This window comes from Procambarus clarkii, chromosome 63, assembly GCF_040958095.1.
Source record: "Procambarus clarkii isolate CNS0578487 chromosome 63, FALCON_Pclarkii_2.0, whole genome shotgun sequence".
NCBI lineage: Eukaryota > Metazoa > Arthropoda > Malacostraca > Decapoda > Cambaridae > Procambarus > Procambarus clarkii.
The window spans coordinates 17,731,501-17,756,765 of record NC_091212.1 but is presented as its reverse complement, the minus strand read 5'-3'; the positions used below and the strand labels follow the sequence as shown (position 1 = coordinate 17,756,765).

General features: G+C 47.9%; 1 protein-coding gene across 2 annotated transcripts in view; it reads right to left on the bottom strand.

The window, feature by feature from the left end:
- Dbct (Dihydrolipoamide branched chain transacylase E2) overlaps nt 1-25,265 on the bottom strand; it is a 68,387-nt gene that overhangs the window by 26,906 nt on the left and 16,216 nt on the right. For both annotated transcript variants that reach the window (XM_045760626.2, XM_045760627.2), the window contains exons 3-5: nt 22,286-22,464; nt 21,907-22,058; nt 12,340-12,484 (exon numbers count right to left, since the gene is read on the bottom strand). In XM_045760626.2, the coding sequence (XP_045616582.2) occupies nt 12,340-12,484; nt 21,907-22,058; nt 22,286-22,464 (476 nt within the window). The remainder of the gene's footprint in view (nt 1-12,339; nt 12,485-21,906; nt 22,059-22,285; nt 22,465-25,265) is intronic.

The window sequence follows — 25,265 nt, the reverse complement described above, 5'->3', positions numbered from 1 at the left end:
ATTCACAATACAATATCGTCCAAAAATAACAAGACAAAAGGGAGTTGAAGACTGAAGAGCCAGGACCCAAGCAGAATCAAGAGAGGGCAAGGACGCCTTGTTGACATGCCAGGCGTGAGGAAAAAACATAGAAACCATCTCCCGGAGAATAAATTCAAACAGTTTTAGCAATGCCGCTGAAGCCAGAGCTGCTGAGACCAGCTCTCCAGTCGAAGGCACAACACTCAATGCCTCCACATCCTCCAGAAACCAGTCCAAAGACAGCTCCAGAAGACTAAAGAAGCGCAAGACTGAAGCCAAATGACCGAGGAGTGACGATCATCAACAACCAAGGCAGCAGAAAGCACAGGAACCCGAGCATACAACTGCAGCAACCCAATCTCAGGAGAAAGCGCAGAGGCGTGAGGCATTCAACCCAGGCTGGGCGAGATGTATGGGCAAGTCTCCTTACACCCGTTGCCTCTGTTCACCTCGCAGTAATTAGGATCCTGGGTGTTAATCGACTATTGTGGGTCACATCCTGGGAAATGGTCAAATGCTACATATATCCGAGGTGTACTTGAATTTCCCAAAATGCTGCAAGACACAGCACGAGAAAAATAGCCGCAAGGCTCGGCAACAAGTGGGCCGGAAGGTCCCAGAGTTAAAAAAAAAAATAGCGTTGAATGTAATGAAACACCATTTTCTGGGTGAGACCCGGAGGCTCCCTGGAGCTTATCCAGGCTGATATGCTAATGTCAGACTCTGGCATCAGTCATGTGTATGGAGTTCTATGGGCCTAACGGGGACCACGAGCCAGAACCTGGCCCCCTCAGAGAGGCAAGGGAAGCAAGGGCCTTTAGAAGCGTGTGGTTGGAAGCATTCTATGTCTGCCATCGACAGGGTCAGGCACCCAGAAGGTAAACATCCCAAAACAAACCACTATTCTGGTGAAAATTGCTACCACAAGCCGAACAAGTGGATAGAACTCCCCTAAAAGAAATGAGCAAACGATCATGACATCACACGTCACCGCATCACTGTCTGCACAGCTCCCCCTTCCCCCCTCCCCGGGAGTGGGAAGGAGGAGCCCCAGATCTTCCGTACCGGCTATCCACCATAAGTTCTGAGGCTGGATGTCAAAAAATGCGAAAAACTGCCGACCAGGAGGAAGGGAGGGAGGGAGGGATGCCGGGAAGCCTCAGGGTCTCACCCAGAAAATGGCGTTTCATTACATTCAACGCTAGTTTTCTGGGGGGAGCTCCTTCGGCTCCCCTGACCTAACTATCTACAGAGGAAAAGAGGGGGATGTACCCGGGAGGCGGCTGTCGCACACTCCCCAACTCAAAGTCGAGACAACTGGCTGCAACTGCCCACCCAAGGCGACACAGGCCCGAAAGGGCACGGGAATGACCACAAGATATCGAGCAGCCAGGCCCCTGTACGACTGCCAAAAGCTCAGTGCCCAAATGTCAGCCAGGACATGCCGCCAAGACGGCAGCAAGAGCAGCCAATTTACGAACATCATGGGCACGGGGGTAGAACGTAGGCTGGTTGGCCTCAATAACACTGCGGACGACCTGGGAGACCCTCACCCGCGAACAGGGAAGAATGGAACCGGATCAATCCAAAGCGCGTCCCGGAAACAGAAGCCGTGGCGTGCAATTAACAGTGGAGGGCCGCAACCAGACACAAAACACGATGCACCCCCGGCCCGATCAACCAAGCACCAACAACCAAGGACCCCTCCAGAAAGCAGCAGTCTCATCCTGTGCCAGAAAAGAGGGAGACGGCTGCAACCGAACAAACCTATCGCCACGACCGAAGGAGCAGAAACCCCTGCACCAGAGAAGAGCAGGAAGCTCACCAACCCAATCCCTAGAGGCAAATGCCAACAGGAAAAGAGCCTTCGAGAAACAAACCCGAACTGAAGGGGGCACAACAAACTGAGGAGTTTTGTTGGGTTTTGTTTAGGAGTCCCAAATCTACACACTAATCTACGCAACGAAGACACTAATGAACACAAGTGCACACACACCATGCGACACAGGCGGAAGGAGTGCCCGAAGAAGCCAAGAAACGCAAGAAAGAAACATTCCAGTGGCAGAGTAGTAAACAAATGGAATGCAATGCAGAAGGTGGAGGCTGACCCCACACACAGCTGCAAGTGCAGAGAAGGCAGAGCTCAGTAGATGTCAAGGAAGCGACAGGGGAGAGGCAGGACGAAAGAGCCAAGCTCAACCCCAGGAAGCACAACCAGGGGCGGACAACTAGACGAGGACAGAGAAACCAATGTACTGTACATGGAAGGGCCAAGCCAGGCACTCCAAAACGGGAAAGAAATGAGGGACCCCAGAGAAGACTACGAAAAACGCCACAATCAATCCCCAACACGCATCCCCAGGCGCAAAACTACAGCAAAATGGCACCCCACAACATCCTGACACAGTAACAAGTACCACATGTTACTAATGCACATATGCATTAGGCAAAGATGTGGTGGAGGCTGACTCCAGACAGTTTCAAATATAGATATGATAGAGCCCAGCAGGCCCAGGAACCTGCACACCAGGCGATAGACGGCCGAGAGGCGGGACCGAAGAGCAAGAGCTCAATCCCCGCAAGCACAACCAAGCGAGTACAACTAGGTGAGTACATAACCTGCACCTCAACCATCGTACCTTGTAACATGGATGAGGTACGATGGGGGTCCCGCCCTTGATCGACTCGAACATGGGTTGGACATGCATACGAGTGGGACTGGACGGGTAGAAATAGGGGCAGTCACCTGTGTGCTGACGGTCTTATATTCGTATCCAAAAACCACAAACCAGCGCCTGGCCGAAAGAGACGCCAGACCGCAGAAACTTACCTGCCGAACGTAGGCACAAACGTGTCACGACGCAACGTAGCCGAGAAGATCCCGGGTGCACCGCTAGGGGAAAAAGGTCAGAGCCGCACACGCAGAAAGGCAGGGTAGAGGCGAAAGAGGCGCCCCACACCGATGACACAGGGAAAAACCCAGCGTCCTCCCCATAGCTGCAATCCAGAACACCCCACTAGCTACGGGGCATGAACCGGAGAAAGGAGAAGAGTGAGAGGCGAAGCACCCGAGAGAAAGGACGCAAAACACCAGCACAGGTGCACCCTGCCCAGACCAAAACAAATTCCCACGGCGCATGCGCAGGACACTATGTCCGAACCGCACAACCCGCACGGCGGGAAGGGGCCAACTAGGACTACTTTACAAGAAAAGTAGCCAAACAGTTTGTGACCCATGTGAACCACTAAATAGAAGAAACAGCCCAGCTCATGGGGCAGAAGCCAAAAAAGGAGTAAGCAGCGACATACATAGCCGGCTTATGAAATGAATACAATGAACTTAATTAGAACAAAATTGGGCTACAAGTAGGCCAATCTGGCATCCCGGACTAGGAGTATGGAAAGAAAACGAGCAGTGCCAAGACAGCAACAAAAGAATGAGACAGGACCGAAAACCAAGAATAAGCACAGGAGAGGACCAACAAGCCCTAGAAAGGATCGGAGGGAAGCCACACCGAAAGATGACAGACGTTCCAATAATTTGGGAAGTAGCGAACAACCTTCCCGTACCTTCTAGAATACACAGAAGCAAGCTCAAATCACGAAGGCTCATAAAGGCACATTCGAACCTGAGATCAAGAGTCATGCAGAACCCCAAGAAGAGGGGAACATAACAGAGAAGTCCCGTCCCAAGAAAAAGGGGGAATAATGGAGAAGAGCACCCACCGACAGGATGGAACTAACTGACTCAAGGGACAAGGAACCGAGCCTGGGGAGGGGCCGACACCCAACAACTCGTACGGAGAGGAGGGGGGGGGGGGGGACCCTACTCCGCGTAACCGCAAGTCCTGCCCAGAGGGGTAGAAAAACCCCGGTGGGGTCCAATGGGGCCCTAGGCTCTCCAAGTTAGCCCCTCCCGAGCCCCGGGAACCCACAAGGCAGGCCCCAGAGCCGAGCCGTCCCCACAAAGCCCCGGCCTCACAAAGAAAAACTGGGGCAGCCGCAAAAATACTAAGGAAGGGAGCCCACTGGTAGACTCATACAACACGGCAGGAGGAATAGGCTTGAATGCTCCCGTCGCTACCCCGGAAAGGGAATTCCCCGAGATCGCCCGAGTCTCAAAACCCGCCCAGCCCCGAACTCAGACGGTAAGGATTCGGATGCAGGTAGGAAGGGGGAAGGAACAGACTAGACCACAACAGGGGAAAGACAAGGGGGATGCGTGAAAGGAACCGAAGCAACCAACACCCCCAAGCCCCAACACCAACCAAAACGGGGCAGCCTCAAGGCTTCCGAGGAGCAAACAACCAAGAGCACTGCCACCATCGAAGCTCAACGTGCAACGCCCGTGCTGCCTGCATCCGCATCGTCAGCATAAGACTGGGTAACCGAGTCACAAACAAGCAACAAAACTCGCAGGACTCTGGGCCAAAGGCGTCACCGACCCCACAGGCAGCAGACGAAGGCAAAGACAGAGTCACCCGGAGACAAGGGGACAGAGCAACCCTCAAACTCACTGGAAGCAAGGGGGGGACTCCGGGGTCACATCCATCGGACCCGCGTGCCCCCAGGGGTTTCCCAGGATCCTGAGCATTTATTATAATAGGACTCTCGCCCAGGTAATCCCAGGAAGGGTACTACTAACCGGCGCCCAAGTCTACCAAACAACCTTTTAAGAACTGAACCCCCTGGGACGTGTACACTCACGGACCTAGTAGGGGGAACCACCGGAAGAAGGAAGAATACTCAGTACACAGGGGACACGGGGCAAGAACAAAGGCAAATCCCTCCCCACCAGGCAGACAAACAAAAAGAAAAAAGAAAACTCCAAAAGAGGACAGCGTACCCAGGCAGAACAGAGCCGGCCGCCACGATTGGTGAAAACAAGCTGTGCAGTACCCTGCGCTCCACCAGTGCAAACTGCCCCTTACCCTAAGGCCAACAAGGGAGACAGAACACCCAAGCACACAAAGGGTGGCCGAAAACCAAGCAATAAATGGCCTAACAGGAGGAGAACCCAAGGAACTTGTGGAAGGTGGCCTCAAGCCCCAAGGGCAGTACTTACAGGGCACCTAGGGGAAGGAAACCCTAGGCACATGCGGCCAGAGTACTGGAGAATCACTCCCGGCACACGCACCACCTAGAAGACAGTCACCACACTCTAGGTACTGTGACGGTGTTCCCCCCCTTGTAATTCTCCCACGCCTGCAGTAAGAGTCATGTCTACTTTTCCCAAGCGTTCTCTACGTTGCAGGCTACAATTTGGTATATGGGAGAGAGTGAAGTGTTCTCGGAGAGCCGAGAAATTTGTGAAATAGTAATATTTTGGCCTGTGGTATAGGCCCTTTAGGGAGCCAAGATGGCGCTGGCCTCACTGACCTCCCGCCAAAACCGTGTGACGTCAGTGGCACCGGATTGGTCACCGACAGCAAGGTGGCACCGGGAGCCAATGAAAACTTCCCATAGTAAAAGTGACGTCACGAAGGAAGGGGGTCCGGCCAGCGCGCCAAGCTGGCGCCAGCAGTCAGACACGACACGTCATAGAGGTCGGACGTGCGACGGATGGTCTTGTCAGTAGGACAGTTGTACCTCGCTCCCGTGGATTTACGCTTCACCTGAAGTCCGCCAGTACTCTGAGAAGTCTTCCCTAGTTCATGTGTTGAACCAGAAGAGGGAATTGACGGTTATTTGAGCAACAAGTGCTCCAGTCAGGTACTGTGCCAGTAGCAGTGAAGCCGTGCAGTGACGTACGTGACGTCTGTGGCAATTCACCAGTTCGTGACAGCGTAGTGGCAGACAGAGCCACTGGGTAGCTGAGGAAGAGAGGACTATTTGGGGAAACCGGACGACTGTAGCTGAGACGTAGGCGACAGCCGTTGCTGGGAGAAGACGACGGCCAGGAGACCGACTCCAACCTTCAAGAAGTTAAGAAGGAGGACGGACCTGCAGTGAGGAGGCACGGAGACGACGCGCTAAACGGTGGGACGACGAGAGGCTCTGGTAGGACACGACGACGTGTAGTGTGGGGGCGTTCCCGACACGAGGACCAGGAGCTACATCTCGACTCTCATCGGAGGATAGGGTGAAGTAGGTGTTTCTAGTTCCCTCCCCATTCCCCTTTAGTTAGCTATATTATTCGGCTACATTTTCTAGCCTGAGGATTTTATATGTCGTGAGCAAGTCTCACCCATGTCACGGTAAAGCACCAGTGTGCTAGACAGTACTATCAAGAGTACTTGTAATATTCATGTTGATTATTGGTGTGTACAGGCACCAGGAACCAGTGATAAATTTACTGTGTTGTGTATATCTTTCTATAGATTTTTGATATGAACATATAGTGGTAAATTATATATAAGATTATGCCAGTATTTGGAGGTTAGGCTATGTGCCCAGAAACTATTTATTTTCCATGTATTGATGATTGATTTATATACCATATACATGTCTATGTTCATTCAGTGAATAATCATTTGTGAGTACAGTGAATTATTGCGTTATCGCCCACGAGAGAAAGTATTGAAAACTCCAGTGTTAATATTTCATAATATATGGTTGAGTGAAGAACAATGTAAAGCCATTACAGTGAATCATTATAGCATTGATTGTAGAAAAGACTGTTTGAGCCTGAGTACAGTGTAACTGAGTAATACGGTTTATTTGTGCCAATATCGAGTGTGCGAGTTTCTAGTAATATTGGAAAGTTTAAAGAAACAGCGCGCGTGAATCTAGAAAACAAGCAAATTTCGCGCGGAGAGACCATTGCGATCAGCTGTTCTTGACACTTGATGAGGAGGGGGAGAGTGTTGCCCTCTAGTGATCGCATAATATCCGTGGGAATTACCGGCCGAGTCAGGATCAGTTGATTTATCGATTATTGTGTGGCCTTGTGACATCTTTCATACATTTTAAGTAAAATACAAAACTCTCTTTGTGTTTTTATCATCCCCTCCATTGATCTTGTGGCTATACTATACCTGTAAGCATAGAGTGATAACAATAAGTACCTGCCTGATTCCTGATCTTTGAGTGTGACCTTGCCAAGGCTACCACTGAATACACCAGTCCACTGATGGTGTTACTGGCCACCTTAAACACCAGTTGGCGATCTTGTGGATAACCGTAGAGCCCTATTGTTGGGGAGGGCACACGACAGTCGATGTGCACGAGTCGTGTTCTCACTCATTCTTAATTAGAGGCCGTTAAGATTGACTGGGAGACTCTCCTGGCGTGCAGTGGCGCCGTGAGGATCGAGGGAAGACCCGCAGGGCTACGGTGAGTTACCTTGAGCATAACTATTGCTCACCCCAGAGTAAGGGTAGAGAATAATAGAGAGGTGAAACCCCAACAGTACACAGTGCTGAAAGAACCACCGGAGCCGGAGCACACGACCTCAGCCTTTAGCATCAGCTGAAGAACTGATGGTGATTGGCCGGCGCGGTAGGTCTGGGCTCCCCCTTCCTACTCCTGGGGAGGGAGGGAGCTGCGCAGACAGTGGCGCGGCCACGTGTGACGTCATGATCGTTTGCTCGTTTCTTTTAGGGGCGTTCTATCCACTTGTTCGGCTTGTGGTAGCAATTTTCAACAGAATAAGGGTTTGTTTTGGGATGCTTACCTTTCTGGATGCCTGACCCGGTCGATGGCAGACATAGAACGATTCCTACCACACGGGGTTTCTATAGGCCATTGCTCCCCTTGCCTCTCTGAGGGGGCCAAGTTCTGGGTCGTGGTCCCCGGTAGGCCCATAGAACTCCATACACATGACTTATGCCAAAGTCTGACATTAGCAAATCAGCCTGGATAAGCTCTGGGGATCCCATTCGGCTCCTTTTCTTTCTCTCTCCCCAGAGAGAGAGAGAGAGAAAAAATAGCATTGAATGTAATGAAACGCCATTTTCTGATAAGACAACCCAATCAGAAACAGAAGATAACCGATGAAGAAAGAGAAAATGGCAGAAAGAACATTAGGAAACTTCAAACTGTCGCTGAAACAAAGCTCTCATGTGGGACACCTTTAACAAAGCCACCTGATCACCAAACATATGGTGATAAACCCGCTAAAAAAAAAAAAAAAAAAAAAAAAAAAAAAAAAAAAAAAAAAAAAAAAAAAAAAAAAAAAAAGACACGAAGAGCGGAAAAGACCGAACCAACCATGTACTGGACCGGTCCAAGCTGCTGAAAAGAGACATAGCCATGGAAAATGCCCCAGGTGTGGACACCAAGCAAGCAGCGCCTGTAACAAAGTGGCCACTAGGACGATTTTCCCGTGGGAAGACAACTGAGCTAGAACCCGAAGCAACAGCCAGACCAGGAAGAGGTACAGGGAACCCCACCTCGACCAGTCTTGCCGAAGGGCATCCATCGCAAAGGCTCCGCAATCAGGGAAGGGCACCAAAACACGACACGACACGACCATGCCGACACGAATAGGTTCGCTCCTGGGAGCCCGGAAATCTGGCAGAGCCATCCGAAGGAGTCGGCATCGACTATCCATTTCACGACGGGAATGAACCGAGACAGACTATCTGCCAGGACATTGGACAGACACTGGATATGAACTGCACAGAGAGCCAAACCCCGAGAACCAGCAACCAGCAGAGGAGCCATACGAAGAGGTAAGGTCCAAAGGGAACCCCCAACAGTTCAGGCAAGGAACCACCGGAGAACAGTCCGAATGGAGTCAGATGGTCAAACCCCGAGCAACCTGAACCCTCTGAAGTGACAGCCAACCCACCGCGAACACCCGCACCGTGCTGTGAGCCCGCCGGAAAGACAAACCCCTCTGCCCCTGGCTGGCCTGGTGAGCACAGGACACACAGCCCCACCCAAGAGACGATGTGTCCGTGAACATATCGAGCGAGAGCTCAGGAAGGTGCCAAGACACTGAACCCCGTAAACCCTGAAGAGGAAGCTGGCGACGCAGCAACCAATGCAAGGCCCACTGAGGGCAAACCAAGCAATGGCGAGAAAGGCAGAAGGGCGTCCCTGAAGGAACCAGAACAGATGCTGAAGTCAAACCCGAGCCTGCGGGTAAACCAGCACAACAAATGTCAGACTCCTGAACAACCACTCGAGCAACCGCCGAGTGACCTAGTACGGAACCGGATGGGACTTCTACCAGTGCACCAGGAACCCGAACCCGGTGGAGCTGGGAAAGAATCACATCCCTGGCGAGCAGACAAGTAGACTGGCTGGGAACCCACACCAACCTGTCGTCGAGGTAGGCCAGAACCCAAACCCGTTGCAGATGCAGAAGAGCCACCATGACCGAGTAAGATGCAGGAACACATGAGGTGCCAGATTCAAGAAAAAAGGAAGGCAACACAAGCGGTAAGCTGGATGCCCCACAATAAACCAAAGCAGTCCCTGAGCCCTGGAGATGGGAACGCGCTAATACATGCCCCTGAGGTCCAAGGACCCCACCCAGGCACCCAGTTCCAACAGAAGCCAGACTTGAGACAGAGCGGTCATCTGAAAGGTAGAACAAGGAATCCAAGGGTTCAGACGGGACAAGTCCAGAATGAACTGCAGAACATCACAATCCCGTTTCAGCATGGGAACAGGCGAGAAACCCACCTGAGGGATGTGTGCATGTCGACCACGCCAAAGCGTTCCTACACCAATACGACCTAACGGAGCGCAGGGAAAGAAGCCTGCCCCGTCAGCCCCCGGAGGAGGAGGAGCCACCCAATGTCACCACAGGCCGAAGGACATGACCTGAATGCCCATGTATCGTGGGACCAGGTGTGAGCAAATAAAAGTGAGCCTTCCCCCCATCGCCTCCCTCCGAGATTTTTTTTTAACCCTTAAACTGCGCAACACATCATATGATGCGTTGAGTGACTTGCTATAAATTGTGCATCACATCACATGATGTATTGGAGTACTACGCAAGATTCAAATGGCTCGCGGATACATGGGGTTCACCTCACCTTCATCAGGGCTTTTGTAAACAGACGCCATTTAAAAAAAAATTGTGGGCCAAATTCCCGGGTGTGAGGGCCTCAGTATTGAGTGAGCCACCAAGCCTGACACACGCAGCATGAGCTCACAGTACTGCTGTTCAGCTTGTGACCACAGCATCGCTTAAAAAGCCTTAATATATATGTTCATGGTATTATTTAGTGATGATAGTATTACAGAAGATCCCCGACTGTGATAAAAATGACCAGGATTCTGATAATAGCAGGATTGTTGTGATAATTAGCGCTGTAGTGGGAGGAGTAATCTTAGTGGGGAGGGAGGTAGTATTGTCTGCTGACTCTGTGTGACCACCTTTTACTGTCTGGACTCACTATACCAGCTTAATTGTTTACTATGGTGAACAAAACATGCAGATACTTATATATAACATCTGTATATAGTGAATAAAAACAAAAACAGAATTGTGGAAGGAAAATGGTAGCGAGTCAGGTGAGGTGAGGGAGGAAGTGGCAGCCAGTGGCGGTCTGCCACTGGCTGCCACTGCCCCTGCCACTCACCATATCAACTTAGTGGTTCGTTACGGTGAACACGAATGTAGATACTTGTATATAACGTGTATATATAGTATAATAGCAGTAAAAGGAGTGTGTGGGGAAGAAGCCATTTTGGTGAGCGTGGTGGCGACATCTGCATGATTTATCATGCTGGGTAGGGGTGGCCACTAATCTCTTTGGGCACTATACCGACTTAATTGAACAGTTATGGTGAACAAAACATGTAGATACTTATATATAATGTGTGTATATAGGGTAATACCACCACAAACAGTATTGCTGGGGGTGAAATTTTAGTGCGTTTGACCTTGAATGTGTGTGAGGGAGGCAGCCGCCAGCTGACTATGTATAGCGACGTCTCTTAATGCCTGAACTAACTATATCAGCTTAGTTGTACAGTTGTGGTGAACAAAACATATAGATACTTATATATAACATCTGTATATAGTGAATAAAAGCAAAAACAGTATTGTGGGAGGAGAATGTGGGCGAGTCAGGTGAGGTGAGGGAGGGAGTGACAGCCAGTGGCGGCTACCGCTGGCTGCCACTGACACTACCACTCAGCACACCAACTTAGTGGTTCGTTATAACGTCTGTATATAGTGGGTAAAAGCAAAAACAGTATATTGGGAGGAGAATGTGGGTGAGTGAGGTGTTGAGGGAGTGAGTGGCAACGAGTGGCTGGCAGGTGTGTGGCGGTCACTCCTCGTTGCTTTTTGACTCATAATACCAACTTAGTGGTTCGTTAGGGTAAACAAAACATGCAGATACTTATATACAACCTGAGTATATAGTGTAATACCAACAAAGTATTTGTTCACTGTTTGATGAACATAATTGAATCAACAATATGCACACCATAATTTTGAGTACAGCGATGATTCAAACATTTTATTATAGAAATATATCACACTACACACTATTGAATAATATTACAGCAAAAAAACTACGAAAAATCAATCGGACACATTGAAATAACTAGGTAATTATCTCTTTGTGGCCACTCCTGCCTGACAGCTGGAGAGCAACAGACCGTCTGGGACGCACGCTGAATCAGCGCCTGTTTTTTGCCAGACTTCCCCGCCCTATAGTGGGCAATATATGCCACTTACGATTTTATTATTTTCCCATGATCAGAGAACACAAATTAACAGGTTTAAAAGAAAAAATATATTTCTTTTTGGTATGCGCCTGTGGGTGACAAATGCTAATTAGCACTGAGCAACACAAGGGTTAAAGAAAACAAGAAAAGCGAGAATCTGACATGTCAGCAGAATGAGCACTGCACCGGCCATACGAAGAAGGTACCATAGGAGGCACTGGCACAAACGCTGCACCAAAGGCCCACCTCATCCTTCCCCTGTAGGAAGGGGAAGGATGAGGTGGGCCCCCCCCCCTTCATCCCCTTTCCCGGGAAAGGGGAGAGAGGGGGGGGTTCTAACACGTGTGCGTGCTAGTTTAGTAGACATTTGCTTGTTTGTTGTTTCCTTTTGGGAAGAGGGGGGGGGGGACTCTTGGGCTCTGTTTGGTCTTGGGTTGCAATGTTTTACCAGTAGGTGTTTGTAATGGTTTGCCTACCTTTCTGGGTGATACCCCCAGTCAATGGCAGACATGACTATACTCTCAAAAAGTATAGTGTTCATAAGCCATTGCTCCCTGCACCTCTGTGAGGAAGCCAAGTTCTGGCTCTTGGTTTCTGGTAGCAAGAATTCCAAGTAACTAATGCTTTAGATTAATATAGTGAATATCAGTCAGTTAGCCTGAGGGAGCCGACGGGGCTCACGTCAGAAATAAATCATAAAACCTAAAATTATCATTGTACTGGATAAATATTTCTTACTAGATGCTACAGGAGCTGTGCCTATAACTGGGGTTGAAGGAACAGAAGGTTTGCCTTCACTCTTCATAGCCTCCAAGTGTTGAAGTAAGTCCTCCTTCAGGATTCTGCCATCTTTTCCTGTTCCTTGAACATCATACAAGTTAATCTGAAATATGTTTACAAAATGAAGTAAATGTAAGTTAACTGAATTGCTTGTTTTCATTAATAAAACTGCACAAATTATTTGATTATGACCAAGTGATAAATAACACTAACGCTTTCATTAAAGATAACTGTGGAGAAATGAATCCCTTACTACTGTGTTATCACTCGCGTAATTTACTTAAACACACAAATATTAAATTTTTTATGGAGGAACTTACAACAATGCCACAGTGCTTGAATGAAAGTGAAGGAAAGGCCCAAAATACAGTATGTATAAATGTATGTATACAGTATGTATACCTGCCCGAAACGCTGCGCGTACTAGTGGCTTTACAAGAGTGTAAATACTGTACTATGCTATGTATTCTAACAAACCCAATGTACCTTCTTGTATATAAATAAATAAATAAATATTAAAAAACGAATTTTTGGATGCTACCTACATTCTTTCTCAAAGTACTATATACATCCTTTCCCAAAGTACTATATACATCCTTTCTTAAGGTACTGTATAGTACCAGGCACGTCAAACTGAGGGTCCCCCGAGGGTTATATAGGTCACATTTGTGTTGTCATGAGGACCACACACCCAACGTATCCTCCGAATAGACAGTGTTTTAATACTAAATGTAAAAAGTACATTGCCTGACTGTCCCGCATAGTACATAGTTACACTTATGGGGCTGTTACATTTACCTCCCCATATATTCTCCTCATTTTCTGTTAAGACACTCAAAATTTTAAGATGAATTTTTCATGTTCAATTCTATATATGCAAGTTTTAAATATAAGGAATTTCTTTTTCAGTTTTATTAAACAATACAGATTTTATACAAAATTTGAAAATATCCTGAGTTACTTTATAATTTATTGAAAGACTTTAGTTTTGTTTTATTAGTTTTATAAAACTGTAATATCAATATAGCTATATGTTAAGTACTAATTGTAATTAAGAAGCAATAAAATGCTTGTCCTCATACACTAAGAAGGTTAGGTTAGGTCGTGGTTTTCTATATAGCTTTTCAGGTAAACTCTAATATTCACAATATTTTGGTGCGATTCTGGCAATTAAGTGTATTTATGTACTAAGCCTGTAGTCAGGATTGTACTTACTGTATTACACTTAGTATTAAAATATACTGTCTATTCGGAGGAGGGGTTGTACACAACAACTAATTAAAGTCATTTGATAAAAATTATTGCAGACTTTTTTATTTCTTAAATTTAGAAACATACAATGCACATACAAATGGTTTAGCAATTAGCCACATTCATGAACACAAAGTAATGAAGTAGTTTAACAAAGGAAAAAAAAAAACAGTGTTGAATGTAATGAAACGTCATTTTCTGGGCGAGTCTCGGAGGTTTCCCGGAGCTATCCAGCCTGAATGGATATGTATATCTTTCCGGCATCAGTCAATGCATGGAGTTCTTGCCTACCGGGGACCACGAGCCAAAACCTGGCCCCCCTCTAGAGAGGCACGAGGAGCAATGGCCTATAGAGACCCCCACCCTGTGGTTGGGAGCATTCTATGTCTGCCATCGACCGAGACAGGCACCCAGAAAGGTAGGCGCCCCAAAACAAACCCCTATTCTGGTAAAACTATTGTGACCGAAGGCCGAATAAGTGGACAGAACTCCCAACCGAAAATTAGCAAACTAGCATGATGTCATCATGTCGCCGCACCACTGTCTGCACAACACCCCCCTCCCTGAGAGGGGAAAGGAGGAACCCCAAACCCACCCGCCGGCAACCCAACCTTCAGTTCTAAGGCTGGATGTCAAAAAGCTAGAAAAACACTGCCGACCGGAGGGAGGGAGGGATGCCGGGGAGCCTCCGGGACTCACCCAGAAAATGGCGTTTCATTACATTCAACGCTGGTTTTCTGGGGGGAGCCCCGTCAGATCCCCGGAGCTGCCTCACCACAGATAAGGAAAAGAGGGAAGGATCCGGGAGGCGGACGCCATGCGCCCTAACATAAAAACAAGACCACAGACTAAAAGAAAGGACCTTGCCGATGACATGAGATACCCGAACCCCAGAACAGGAAGGAAGGAAGGAAGGAAGGGAATCTAGGCAAACCAAAATGCATCCACAGCCCTGGAGGCCAAGACACGCAGAGAACAGCAAAGAGCCGCAATCGAACAACAAAAGGAAACACCCCGGCCTGACCAACCAAGCAGCAACCCCAGGACCTCTCAGGAAGCAGCAGACCCAAACATCACCCGAGAAGGAGACTGCATCAAAAGAACAACCTACCACAAGGACCAGCGAGGCAGAAAACCACGAGCGCCAGAGGAGAGCTGGAAACTCCCCAACCCGACCCCTAGAGGTCAACACCAACAGAAGGAGACCTGAAAAACAAAAATACACCATAACCAAAGTGATCACGACAAACCGAGGAGAAGAAGAAAATAGACCACCCGGGCTAACGACCAGGACAGCACCAGAAGTGCAAGATCAGGCCAAAGGTGAAACAACGCCCAAGACAGCAAGCGGAAAGGAGCAGAAGGAACTGCAACACTGAACGCAAGCTGGAGTGGCTCCTCCAGCGCCACCCAATACGAGGCAACAGTACACAGCACCAGAAGACGGTCCCGGAACAACCCCGAAGGAAAAGACAAGACCACCCTATTAGAGACCGAAGAACCCTTTGCAGTGATAAGAAAACCAGAAGGACCGCCAGGAAACCACACACTGCCGCCGAGACGAAGCATGCAGGTGGGAGACCAACAACAAAGCCACCAGCGCCCCCACAAGCGACGAGAACACGAGACAAAAAACCCCAGACGCGAAGACTCGAGGGGAAGAACGAACCAGTCCCGTACAGGGCTGGACCGATCCGCAAAAAAGACGCGGATCCTCGGAAAGTCCCTCAGGATCGGAACCAAGGAATGTAGAGCCCTCAAACAAGACTAGCAAAAACCAGAAGGAACGACCGCCAGGGAACCAGGAACCCAATTCCGGTGAGCTGAAAAGGAACCAACTCAGACAACAGAAAGGTCCCGTCCGGGAGGAACACCCCCCCCCCCCCCCAGGACCCTGGAAGAACCAACAAGGCAAAACATTGAAGAGCCAGGGCCCAGGCAGAGGCCAACGAAGAAACCAAGCACTACGAACTAAAACACGAGACGCGAAGCGAAAAGCAGGGACCCGGCAACCCTAAGGATCAGTGCAACCAGCTCCAGCAGGGAAGAACGAGGCACGTTCAAGAACAAAAACGCACGTTCCGGAAAAAGAACAAAGAAAAGCAGAAGCCAGGACCTGAATCCAAGCTACCCCTGTCCCAAGAAAAGGAACCAGGAGGGCAGGAGCGGTTGACCGGAAGTCCACAACCTCCCACAGACATTGCAACACAAAAGCCTGCAGGGAGAACAAGGAAAAAGGGAACTCAGTACCAAAATTAAACACTGGGGCAGTCCAAAATCAGAGAACGGAACATGGACAGAGGCCCACCCCAGCACCTAACAACAGTATAGCCAATAAGTGCTGACCAAGATACACAACCATGTGTAGCAAAGAGGGGAAAAACAGAAGTAGGCAAGGGAAAAGACCGGAATACGGACCAAGTAGCAGCCGGGAACGCAATGTACACGATCAACCACAACGTGTGGAGTGGGGGGTCACACATACACAGAGGGACACCACGGATATCAGGGGTGCACCCAGGCACCGAAGATAGGCAAGGAAGGAGTGTTCAGAGACCAGATACCAAGTCGATGAAGGAGGACACAAACATGGACTGGGGGAACGAAGGTGTGTCCAAAGAGCAAGAAAAGACCCAGGCGCCGAAAAAGAAACAAAAAACACCGAAATGCGGGGCAGTGCCCCCCAGTACAACAAGATACACGGACAAAGTAGTCACTGTAAGACACACACAAAGTGTCCAAGCAAAACACATAACACCCATGTTAGGAGCCAATGACGCTACCCTGTCAAGTGGGGAAGTGACAGGGTAGACAAGGATGGATCATTGAACACGGGTGGTACACGCACAAGGGAACATAGGCGGAAGCTAAGTACCCAAATGAGCCACAGACACACAAAGAACTATTTCAGTGTCAGTAGGCAGTAAGTGGAATGCACTAGGAAGTGATGTGGTGGAGGAAGACTTTATACACAGTCGCAAATGTAGAGAAGATAGAACCCAGTAGGCTCAGGAAGCTGTACACCTGATGATTGACAGTGGAAAGGCAGGACCAAAGAGCCAGAGCTGAACCCCCGCAAGCATAACGAGGCGAGTACTCCACCAAATTGCAAGAACCAGCACCCAGCCGACAGATTCGCCAGACAGTACAATCTCACCTGCAAAACACACCCCATCGTGTCATGACACAGCTGAGCTGTGCAATGTAACAGGAGCATCCCTAGTGGAGACCATCCAGAGGTGCATGCCCAGTAGAATACGAGGTGCATGCAGTACAGAGGCAGAGGAGGCGCCACTTAGAGCCGCCCCACACTCGCTTCAGAACACCAAGTATCCAGGGGGTTATGACCGGAAAGAAGAAGAGCAAAAACTGCGTAGAATCTGTGAGAAAGAATGCGGAACAACAACACACGTGTACACTGCCCAGAAACAAAATGATCACGCCGGGAACCAGCGCCCGAGGTACGAATCGCACCACCCGTCTTCCGGGTGGTGCAGCTCGTACACCAGTCGTATGTACACATATCGTACATACACCAGCAAGGTGTACGTACATACGAACAAGGCAAGGTAACGAATATGAGGAATATCGAAACAGGAAGGAGAGACGATGTGAATACAAAAGCAGGACTGGAGGGAAACCTCACTGGAAGTCAACAGACGTTCCAAGAACAATGGAAGTACCAAAGAGGTTGCAGGCGATGAGTCACAATAATGTGGCTAAAGTATGATGACCAGACCACACACTAGAAGGTGAAGTACAAGTACAAGCACACAGAGGCACATATGGGCCCAAAGACACCCCAAACCAAGGGACGTGCAAGGATCCCGAAACGAAGGGAATAGCAAGGCAACATAAGCGCGAAAATGGTGCAGAAAGGGGTGAAAAGTACCCCCCAGGAAGGACGGAGCCGAACAAACCGAAAGGGACATGGAACCGAACCCGGGGAGGGGTAGACCCGAGACCAACACAAATGCAGAGGGGGGAGGGGAAAACCCCACTCTGAGGAACTGCAAGCCCCGCTCTGAGGGTACAAAGCCCCAAACGAGGCAAAACGGGGCCTAGGCCCCCCAGACAACCCCTCCCCAACCCCAGGAACCCCTATGGCAGGACCCGGGGCCGAGTCATTTCCCCAAAGCCCCTGCCCCGCAAGTAAAAGCTGGAGCAACCGTACAAATATATACAAATATATACAGCCCATACGGCACGGCTGCAGGAACAGGCTCGAATGCCTCCGCCGCCACCCTGGAAGAGGAAAGCCCCAGAGATGGCCAACCCAACCAGACCCTGCCCCAATCCCGAAACCCACCTACGGTTCGGAGCTGGAAGCAAGAGGAAGGAAGTATGCACAACAGAAGGGGAAGGATGAGGAGGAACGAATGGAACCAGAGGTGAAGCGACTCCCACCCCCATGTCCGGACCCCTTAACCAAAACAAGGCAGTCTCGGGGCATCCGGGGCCGCAACAAACCTTGAGCGTTGCAGCAACCTGCTGCAAACCTAGCATGCAACGCCGCAGCTGCCTGCACCCACACGTCATTATCAGTGGCTTGGGTGAACGGGAGCATGTGTTGATAGACAACACATGTCGCACGACTCCGGGTCAAAACAATCATTGACCCAACAGGCGGAGGCAAAACAGGCGAGTGTCACCGAGACAAAGGGACAGAGCAACCTTCAAACTCGCAAGACGTGAAGGGGAACTCAGGGGTCACATCCATTGGACCACGTAGCCCCTGTGGGGTTTCCCAGGGCCCTTAGCCATGGTTACACGCTAAGGGAAGCCCAGGCAGGGTACTGCGAACCGGCACCCAAGTCTACCAAACAAACTGCTAAAGCTGAACCCCTGGGATGTGTCCACTCACGGGGGCCAAGCGAGGAGGACCACCAAACACAGAAATACAGTGGCACCTCGACATACGATTGCCCCTACTTACGATAATTTCGAGTTACGATATAAATTTAATCGAAAAATGCGACTCGACATCCAATGGTGTCGTCGACATCCGATATTTGTTGGTACACGTTCGGGTTGGCCGAGCGCGTGGTTCCCGGTCACGCGGTCCGACCTGCCTCAGTTTACTACAGCTACCCGCTTAGTGACTATCGCGCCTATAAGAAATTCCGCTTTTGTGGTGATTTTTTGCATTTTGAACATTAAAGCAATTATTATATAATACGCCATGAGTCCCAGGAAAGTCAGTGGTAAGGCTCAACATATGAGATCCCATGTAAGAATGACCATAGAGCAGAAACAAGAGATCATTCGTAAATATGAAGATGGTGTGCAGGTAGGTGAACTGGCTAGGCAGTACAACAAATCTCAGTCAACGATATCCACCATACTAGCTAAGAAAAAGGACATTATGGGTGCTAAAGTGATGCAACATTACAGACAAATGTTAAAACGAATGGAAAAACAAATGTCTCTTGACAAATTTGTAGTGAGACAAACAAGCACTGAACCACAACCAGGTCCTAGTGGTATTCAGGCAAAACGTAGGAGAGAGAGTACCCCAGAGAAAACATCACTGCCTGATGTGATAATGGAAGGGGACTCCTCTTCCAAACAGGAACAACTCTCCTCCTCCCCCATCACCATCTTCCATACGCCATCAAGAGCCCTCCATAAAGGTAAGAGTAACTTTGGTGCTGTATTGTAGTTAGAAAAAACATTGTATTCAGTATAAAATGCATTTTTATGTTAATATTTTGGAGGGTGGGGAACGGATTAATTCAAATCCCTTTATTTCTTATGGGAAAATTCGCTTCGACTTCCGATATTTCGACTTCCGATCCGTCTCTGGGAACGGATTAGCATTGTAAGTCGAGGCCCCATTGTATATAAATATATATACCCCAAGAACAGCAATGGGGGACCACAAAGGCAGACCCCCTCCCCCATCAGGTAGGAGAAGAAGAAAAAAAAAAAAAAAAAAAAACACAAGAGGACAACGTACCCAGGCGGAACAGAGCCAGCCGCTGTCATATGTGAAATCTAGCTGTGCAGTACCCCACGTCCCTACCAGTGACAATCACTACCCCCTACCCAGAGACAAATAAGGGTAAGAAAAAACCGAGCTGACTCCAAGGGTGGCCAAGTACCGAGCAGTAAACGGCACAGTGGAGGTAGATCCCGAGGTGACTTGTGGAAGAAAGCCTCAAGCCCCAAGGGCAGTACTTACAGGACACCTAGGGAAGGGAACCCTAGGCGCATGCAGCCCGAATATTGTGGAATATGTCTCCTGGCTCACTCACCACCTGTAGACAGCCCACACCACAAGGCACAGAACTGAAACAAAAACCGGAGCCAGAGGCACGACTGCACCAGACTTCCATCAGCCAAGAACTGAAGGTTGGGTTGCTGGCAGGTGGGTCTGGGGCTCCCCATTCCCCCTCCCGGGGAGGGGGGGGTGCGCACACACCGGCGCAGCGACATGATGACGTCATGCTAATTTGCTAATTTTCGTTTGGAGAGTTCTGTCCACTTATTCGGCCTTCGGTCGCAATAGTTTTACCAGAATAGGGGGTTTGCTTTGGGGCGCCTACCTTTCTGGGTGCCTGTCCCGGTCAATGGCAGACATAAAATGCTCCCAACCACAGGGGGGTTCTCCATAGGCCATTGCTCCTTGTGCCTCTGTAGAGGGGGCCAGGTTCTGGCTTGTGGTCCCCGGTAGGCAAAAACTCCATGCATTGACTGATGCAAGAAAGATATACATATCCATTCAGCCTGAATAGCTCCGGGGGGCCGACGGGGCTTCCCCCAGAAAAATAAATTTTAAACGGCAACATATACAGTACTTCTATGCAACGGCAACAAATACATTGTACAAAAATTACAAAAGTTGAAAATGAACATTTATTTACGACTATTCAATCATTTTTAGTGTTTTGTCCCGAGGCGTGACACCTCTTTTTTAATGACAATTTTGCTATGTCTGGCTGAAATGTCTGTGCAGTTCCCACTTTAATGAGAAATGACAAGTGTTTATCAGTCAACCTGTATGTATATATATAGGTACATGTATGTATGAGTATGTGTACCTGCATATACAACATTAATAATTGTGAAACTAGCATCAAAAGATTGTTATTTGCTTAGCTAAACGAACTAGAGGGTTCAGTTCCTGAACTGATTATGTGCCTCTGCAACCCTTTACACCACCGCCCACGGGATGGGTATGGGGTGCATAATAAAGAAATTGAATTGAAATTTGTGCGGGCTACAGGTATGCTGGTTAAGGGTCGCATGTGGCTCGCATGTTTGACATGCCTGCTGTATACAACGTACTGCAGGACATTGCTTACAGTACCTTAGAAAGGATGTAGGTTACATTAGAAGATTGTTTTTTAATACATTTATACATGTATTGGGACTTTCCTTCATCACAATTTTTTGTACTAGATGACATATGGATGAAATAATATATTAAAACCAAATGATACTATACATTTTAATCTACTGCCTGCACTTGATTCTTCTCACTCCACCTTATCCTTGTCTCCTCCCACTTGTTATCTTCAATGATTTTAAAGGTAACTTCTGGCTCTTGCTGGTTTTTTTTTTTTAGAGGTCATCCAACAGGAATGCAGTTCATATATAAGTCATCATTATAATATTATCAATGATTTTAAAGGTAATTTTTTATATCTTTTACTGAACATCCAATACAATTGTTTTCCTTGTAATAGTGGTCATCCAAACACAATTAAGAAGTCATCAACATCATTATTACACCATTTCCCACTTGTGGTTGGGAAGGCAGCAGCCTGGAAGAAACAGGGGTGGCATGGTGTAGCAGGAGCTATTGAGACATGCATAAAAACTTAAGTTAGAGCAGAAAAAATCTCCATTCTGAGTCATTTGTGCTAGAAAGTTAAAAGAATGAAAATGTCATGGAAAGACATGGAGTTTGAATGCTGGTAAATCAATAGAGGACTTTAATAAAACAGTTTTGTTATACTGTACTGAATGAATCAGAGTGGTAGAGAGTTCATTTTCAAGTAATTTTCAAAGTAGGAGATGAAGACCAAGATTACAACCCATCTTTCAAATACCTGTATGTAGAACCTATAGCTACTATGGATGCAATGTGCAAAATATGGACTGTTAAACTAAACAAAATATCACGTTATGCAACACTGTATTTAAATTCGAAAGGGCATAAAGTGAATTACTAACCCTTAACCTTTAGTTCTCAAATTTATTCCAGGATCATGCCTTCCCACCCAGGATGACAGTGGAGAGAGGCTGAAATGCATTCACTACATATACCTTGTATTCCATTGCAATTCTTCTCACTGATGGGGTTGTGAGAATTTTTCCTTTCGGAAGTGTGAAGTTGCCTGCTTCAATGGCAGCCCCTTCCACAGGACGACCAACAGATATGGCTTCTCCTTCTTGTACCTCTGCTCCTACCGAGTCATCTGTTTATGGCAAAATGTGCAAAACTATCTTATGAATTAGATCTAAAGTGAGGTAACCTTTCTTACTCCGTCAAACAAAACTGTGGCAAGCAGCAGTATGTTGTTTTGTATTTATCAGCTAATGCACAAAATCATCTAGCTGCTTTTAAGTAAATACTGTATAGCACCTAATGTCCTAAAAATAAACATGAATATACAGTAATATACTGTATTGTATTATTCCTCACCTTCTTTGGACACTTCAATATCCACAAGTGCTTTGCCCACAAAAGCAGTGTCATCAACTTCATAATATAACTTGCGAATCACGCCATCGTAACGGCTCGTGATAGTGACAGAAGCCTTGTCAGACTGTACTTCACAAATGCTGTCAAACTGTGCCACAGTGTCTCCTTCACTCACGAACCTGCTCACAATAAAAACTATTTTCAAGGGGTGAATAGTTGTATCCTCAAATTACAGTATGCAAAAATGTTTTTGCATACTGTAATTTGTTGGGCACGAGAAATGCATCATGGAGATGCCTCCAGACTGAATTTCCCATGCTATATGGGCTAATTTCACTTAGCAACATTTTCATTTCAACCTATAATATAACAGACAACTACCAAATGAACATGTCAGCAAAAACATTTAACCACCTCTACCTTATTTTTCACAACCCCAACCTCAAAACTTATTTTTAAAAGGTAACAAGGCCATACCTGAGTGAGCAAAAACCTTGCTAACTCAAAATGAAATCGAACCACAAACTTTGCACTTAATATTTTCAAAAGCTTTCCCACAGCTCCAACTACTTTTTTGTAAAGTTGAGTCCATCTACAAAATTCATCAAAACATGACTAGAGCCATATTAAGTATGTTACTGTTAATACCTTAATATTTTCCACACTGTACGTTCACCTAGCGAGATTTTAATTTCAACCTATCATATGAGGAACAACTATGAAGACAACCTGTCTGTAAACAGAGTTAACTAAATGCATATTTCCAATGCACTAGCCTTCAAATCTCATTTTCAAAGAAAAAAGGACTCATAATATTAAACAAAAACTGGGATTCTCAAAATTAAGATGAACCAAAGAACTTGATTTTAAATAAATAGGGCCTTGGCTTCCCCAAGGATCTTATTCATTGAATTGAGGTTCCACCGTATAATGAAGAGCACATGTGGTATAAACTAAGAAACAAGATGGTGAGAACTAAAACAATCCATTCTGAGTGGCTTCTCAGTTGCTCCCAGAGCCAACAGCCAGGGTCCACCCAGAACACTGGTAAGATGCCAAGCACTCATTAATCTTAGCCCTACTATAACAAGGAACTTTGCCAATTGTCTTACCACATAATTAGGGCAAATAGAGTGCAATGTAACTAAATGCAGGAATGTGAACATGCAGAATGCCACCCAACAAGGGCACAAAGTCAAACTGGTGAGGCCCACAGAGAGAAGCCCCAGAATGAATAGCAAATAATGAAAGAATAAGAAACAGCAGCCTGTGGCAGTGTGTGAAGGGGCCTGACAGCTGAGTGGACAGCAATTCGGATTCGTAGTCCTGAGGTTCTGGGTTCGATCCCCGGTGGAGGTGGAAACAAATGGGCAGTTTCTTTCACCCTGATGCTCCTGTTACCTAGCAGTAAATAGGTACCTGGGAGTTAGACAGCTGTTACGGAGCTACTTCCTGGGGGGCGTGTAACAAAAAGGAGGCCTGGTCGAGGACTGGTCCGCGGGGATGCTAAACCCCGAAATCTTCTCAAAATAACCTCAAGATGGTCCCATAAAAAGACACGGAACCTCTAGACAAAGCTTTGGGTAACTTGGGCAGAAACATTAATAGTCAGAGAACAACCCAGTCACCCACCCAGGAACTGGCTTCATTTTTGTTGATCTGGAAACCATCACTGGAAAGGCAGGTAATGTACCATGCACCCTGACAGGCAGAGAACTCTACAGGGGGCCCAGGAAAGCTCCCCAGAAGATCCAGGAACCCACCTGGAGACCCAAAACACACACATCAAGAATTGGATAAACTGCGATATTTGAAAATATGGCCAAGAGGCATGCACTTCCACAGCCAAGGCACAAGACCCAAGTCCCACCCCAGGGTATGAACCCAGAGAACAAGGCAACAGATCAGGTATGCCAGTGTCCCTAGCAGCTAAAGCAGGAGACCCAGGCACTAAACAAGAGATGATGGGACCCCAAGGTAACTCTAAAGACATTATTGGGTAACCAGACCAACTACACAGGAGGTCTGGTAGCTGAGCGGACAGAGCACAGGACTCGTAATTCTGTGGACCGGGTTCGATTCCCGGACCAGGCAGAAACAAATGGGCAAAGTTTCTTTCACTCTGATGTTCCTGTTACCTAGCAGTAAATAGGTACCTGGGAGTTAGACAGCTGTTACGGAGCTACTTCCTGGGGGTGTGCCTGTGTGTGTGTGTGTGTGTGTGTGTGGGAAAGAAAAATAAGTTAGTTAGTAGTTAGTTACAGTTGATTGATTGACAGTTGAGAGGCAGGCCGAAAGAGCAGAGTTCAACGCTCGCAAGAAAAACTAGGTGAATACAGGAGGCCCAGGAGAGATGCCATAAAAACCAGCGTTGAATGTAATGAAACGCCATTTTCTGGGGTGATTCCCATAGCTTACTAGGCTGATATGCTAATGTCAGACTTTGGCATCAGTCATGTGTATGGAGTTCTATGGGCCTACCGGGGACCACGAGCCAGAACCTGGCCCCCTCTAGAGAGGCAAGGGGAGCAATGGCCTATAGAAACCCCTGTGTAATTGGAAGCATTCTATGTCTGCCATTGACCGGGTTAGGCACCCAGAAAGGTAGGCATCCCAAAACAAACCCTTATTCTGGTGAAAACTGCAACCAAAAGCCGAACGAGTGAATAGAACTCTCCCCCCCAAAAATGAGCAAACTAGTATGACTTCATCCGTCGTCACGTTGCTGTCTGTGCAGCCCCACCCTCCCCGGGAGAGGGAAGGGTAGCCCCAGACCTAACGTGCCGGCGATCCACACCCGAGTTCTGAGGCTGGATGTCAAAACACGCGAAAAAACTGCCAACCGAAGGGAGGGAGGGATGCCGGGGAGCCTCCAGGACTCACCCAGAAAATGGCGTTTCATTACATTCAACGTTGGTTTTCTGGGGGGGAGCCCCTATGACTCCCCGGAGCTAACTACCCACAGAGGAAAAGAATAGGG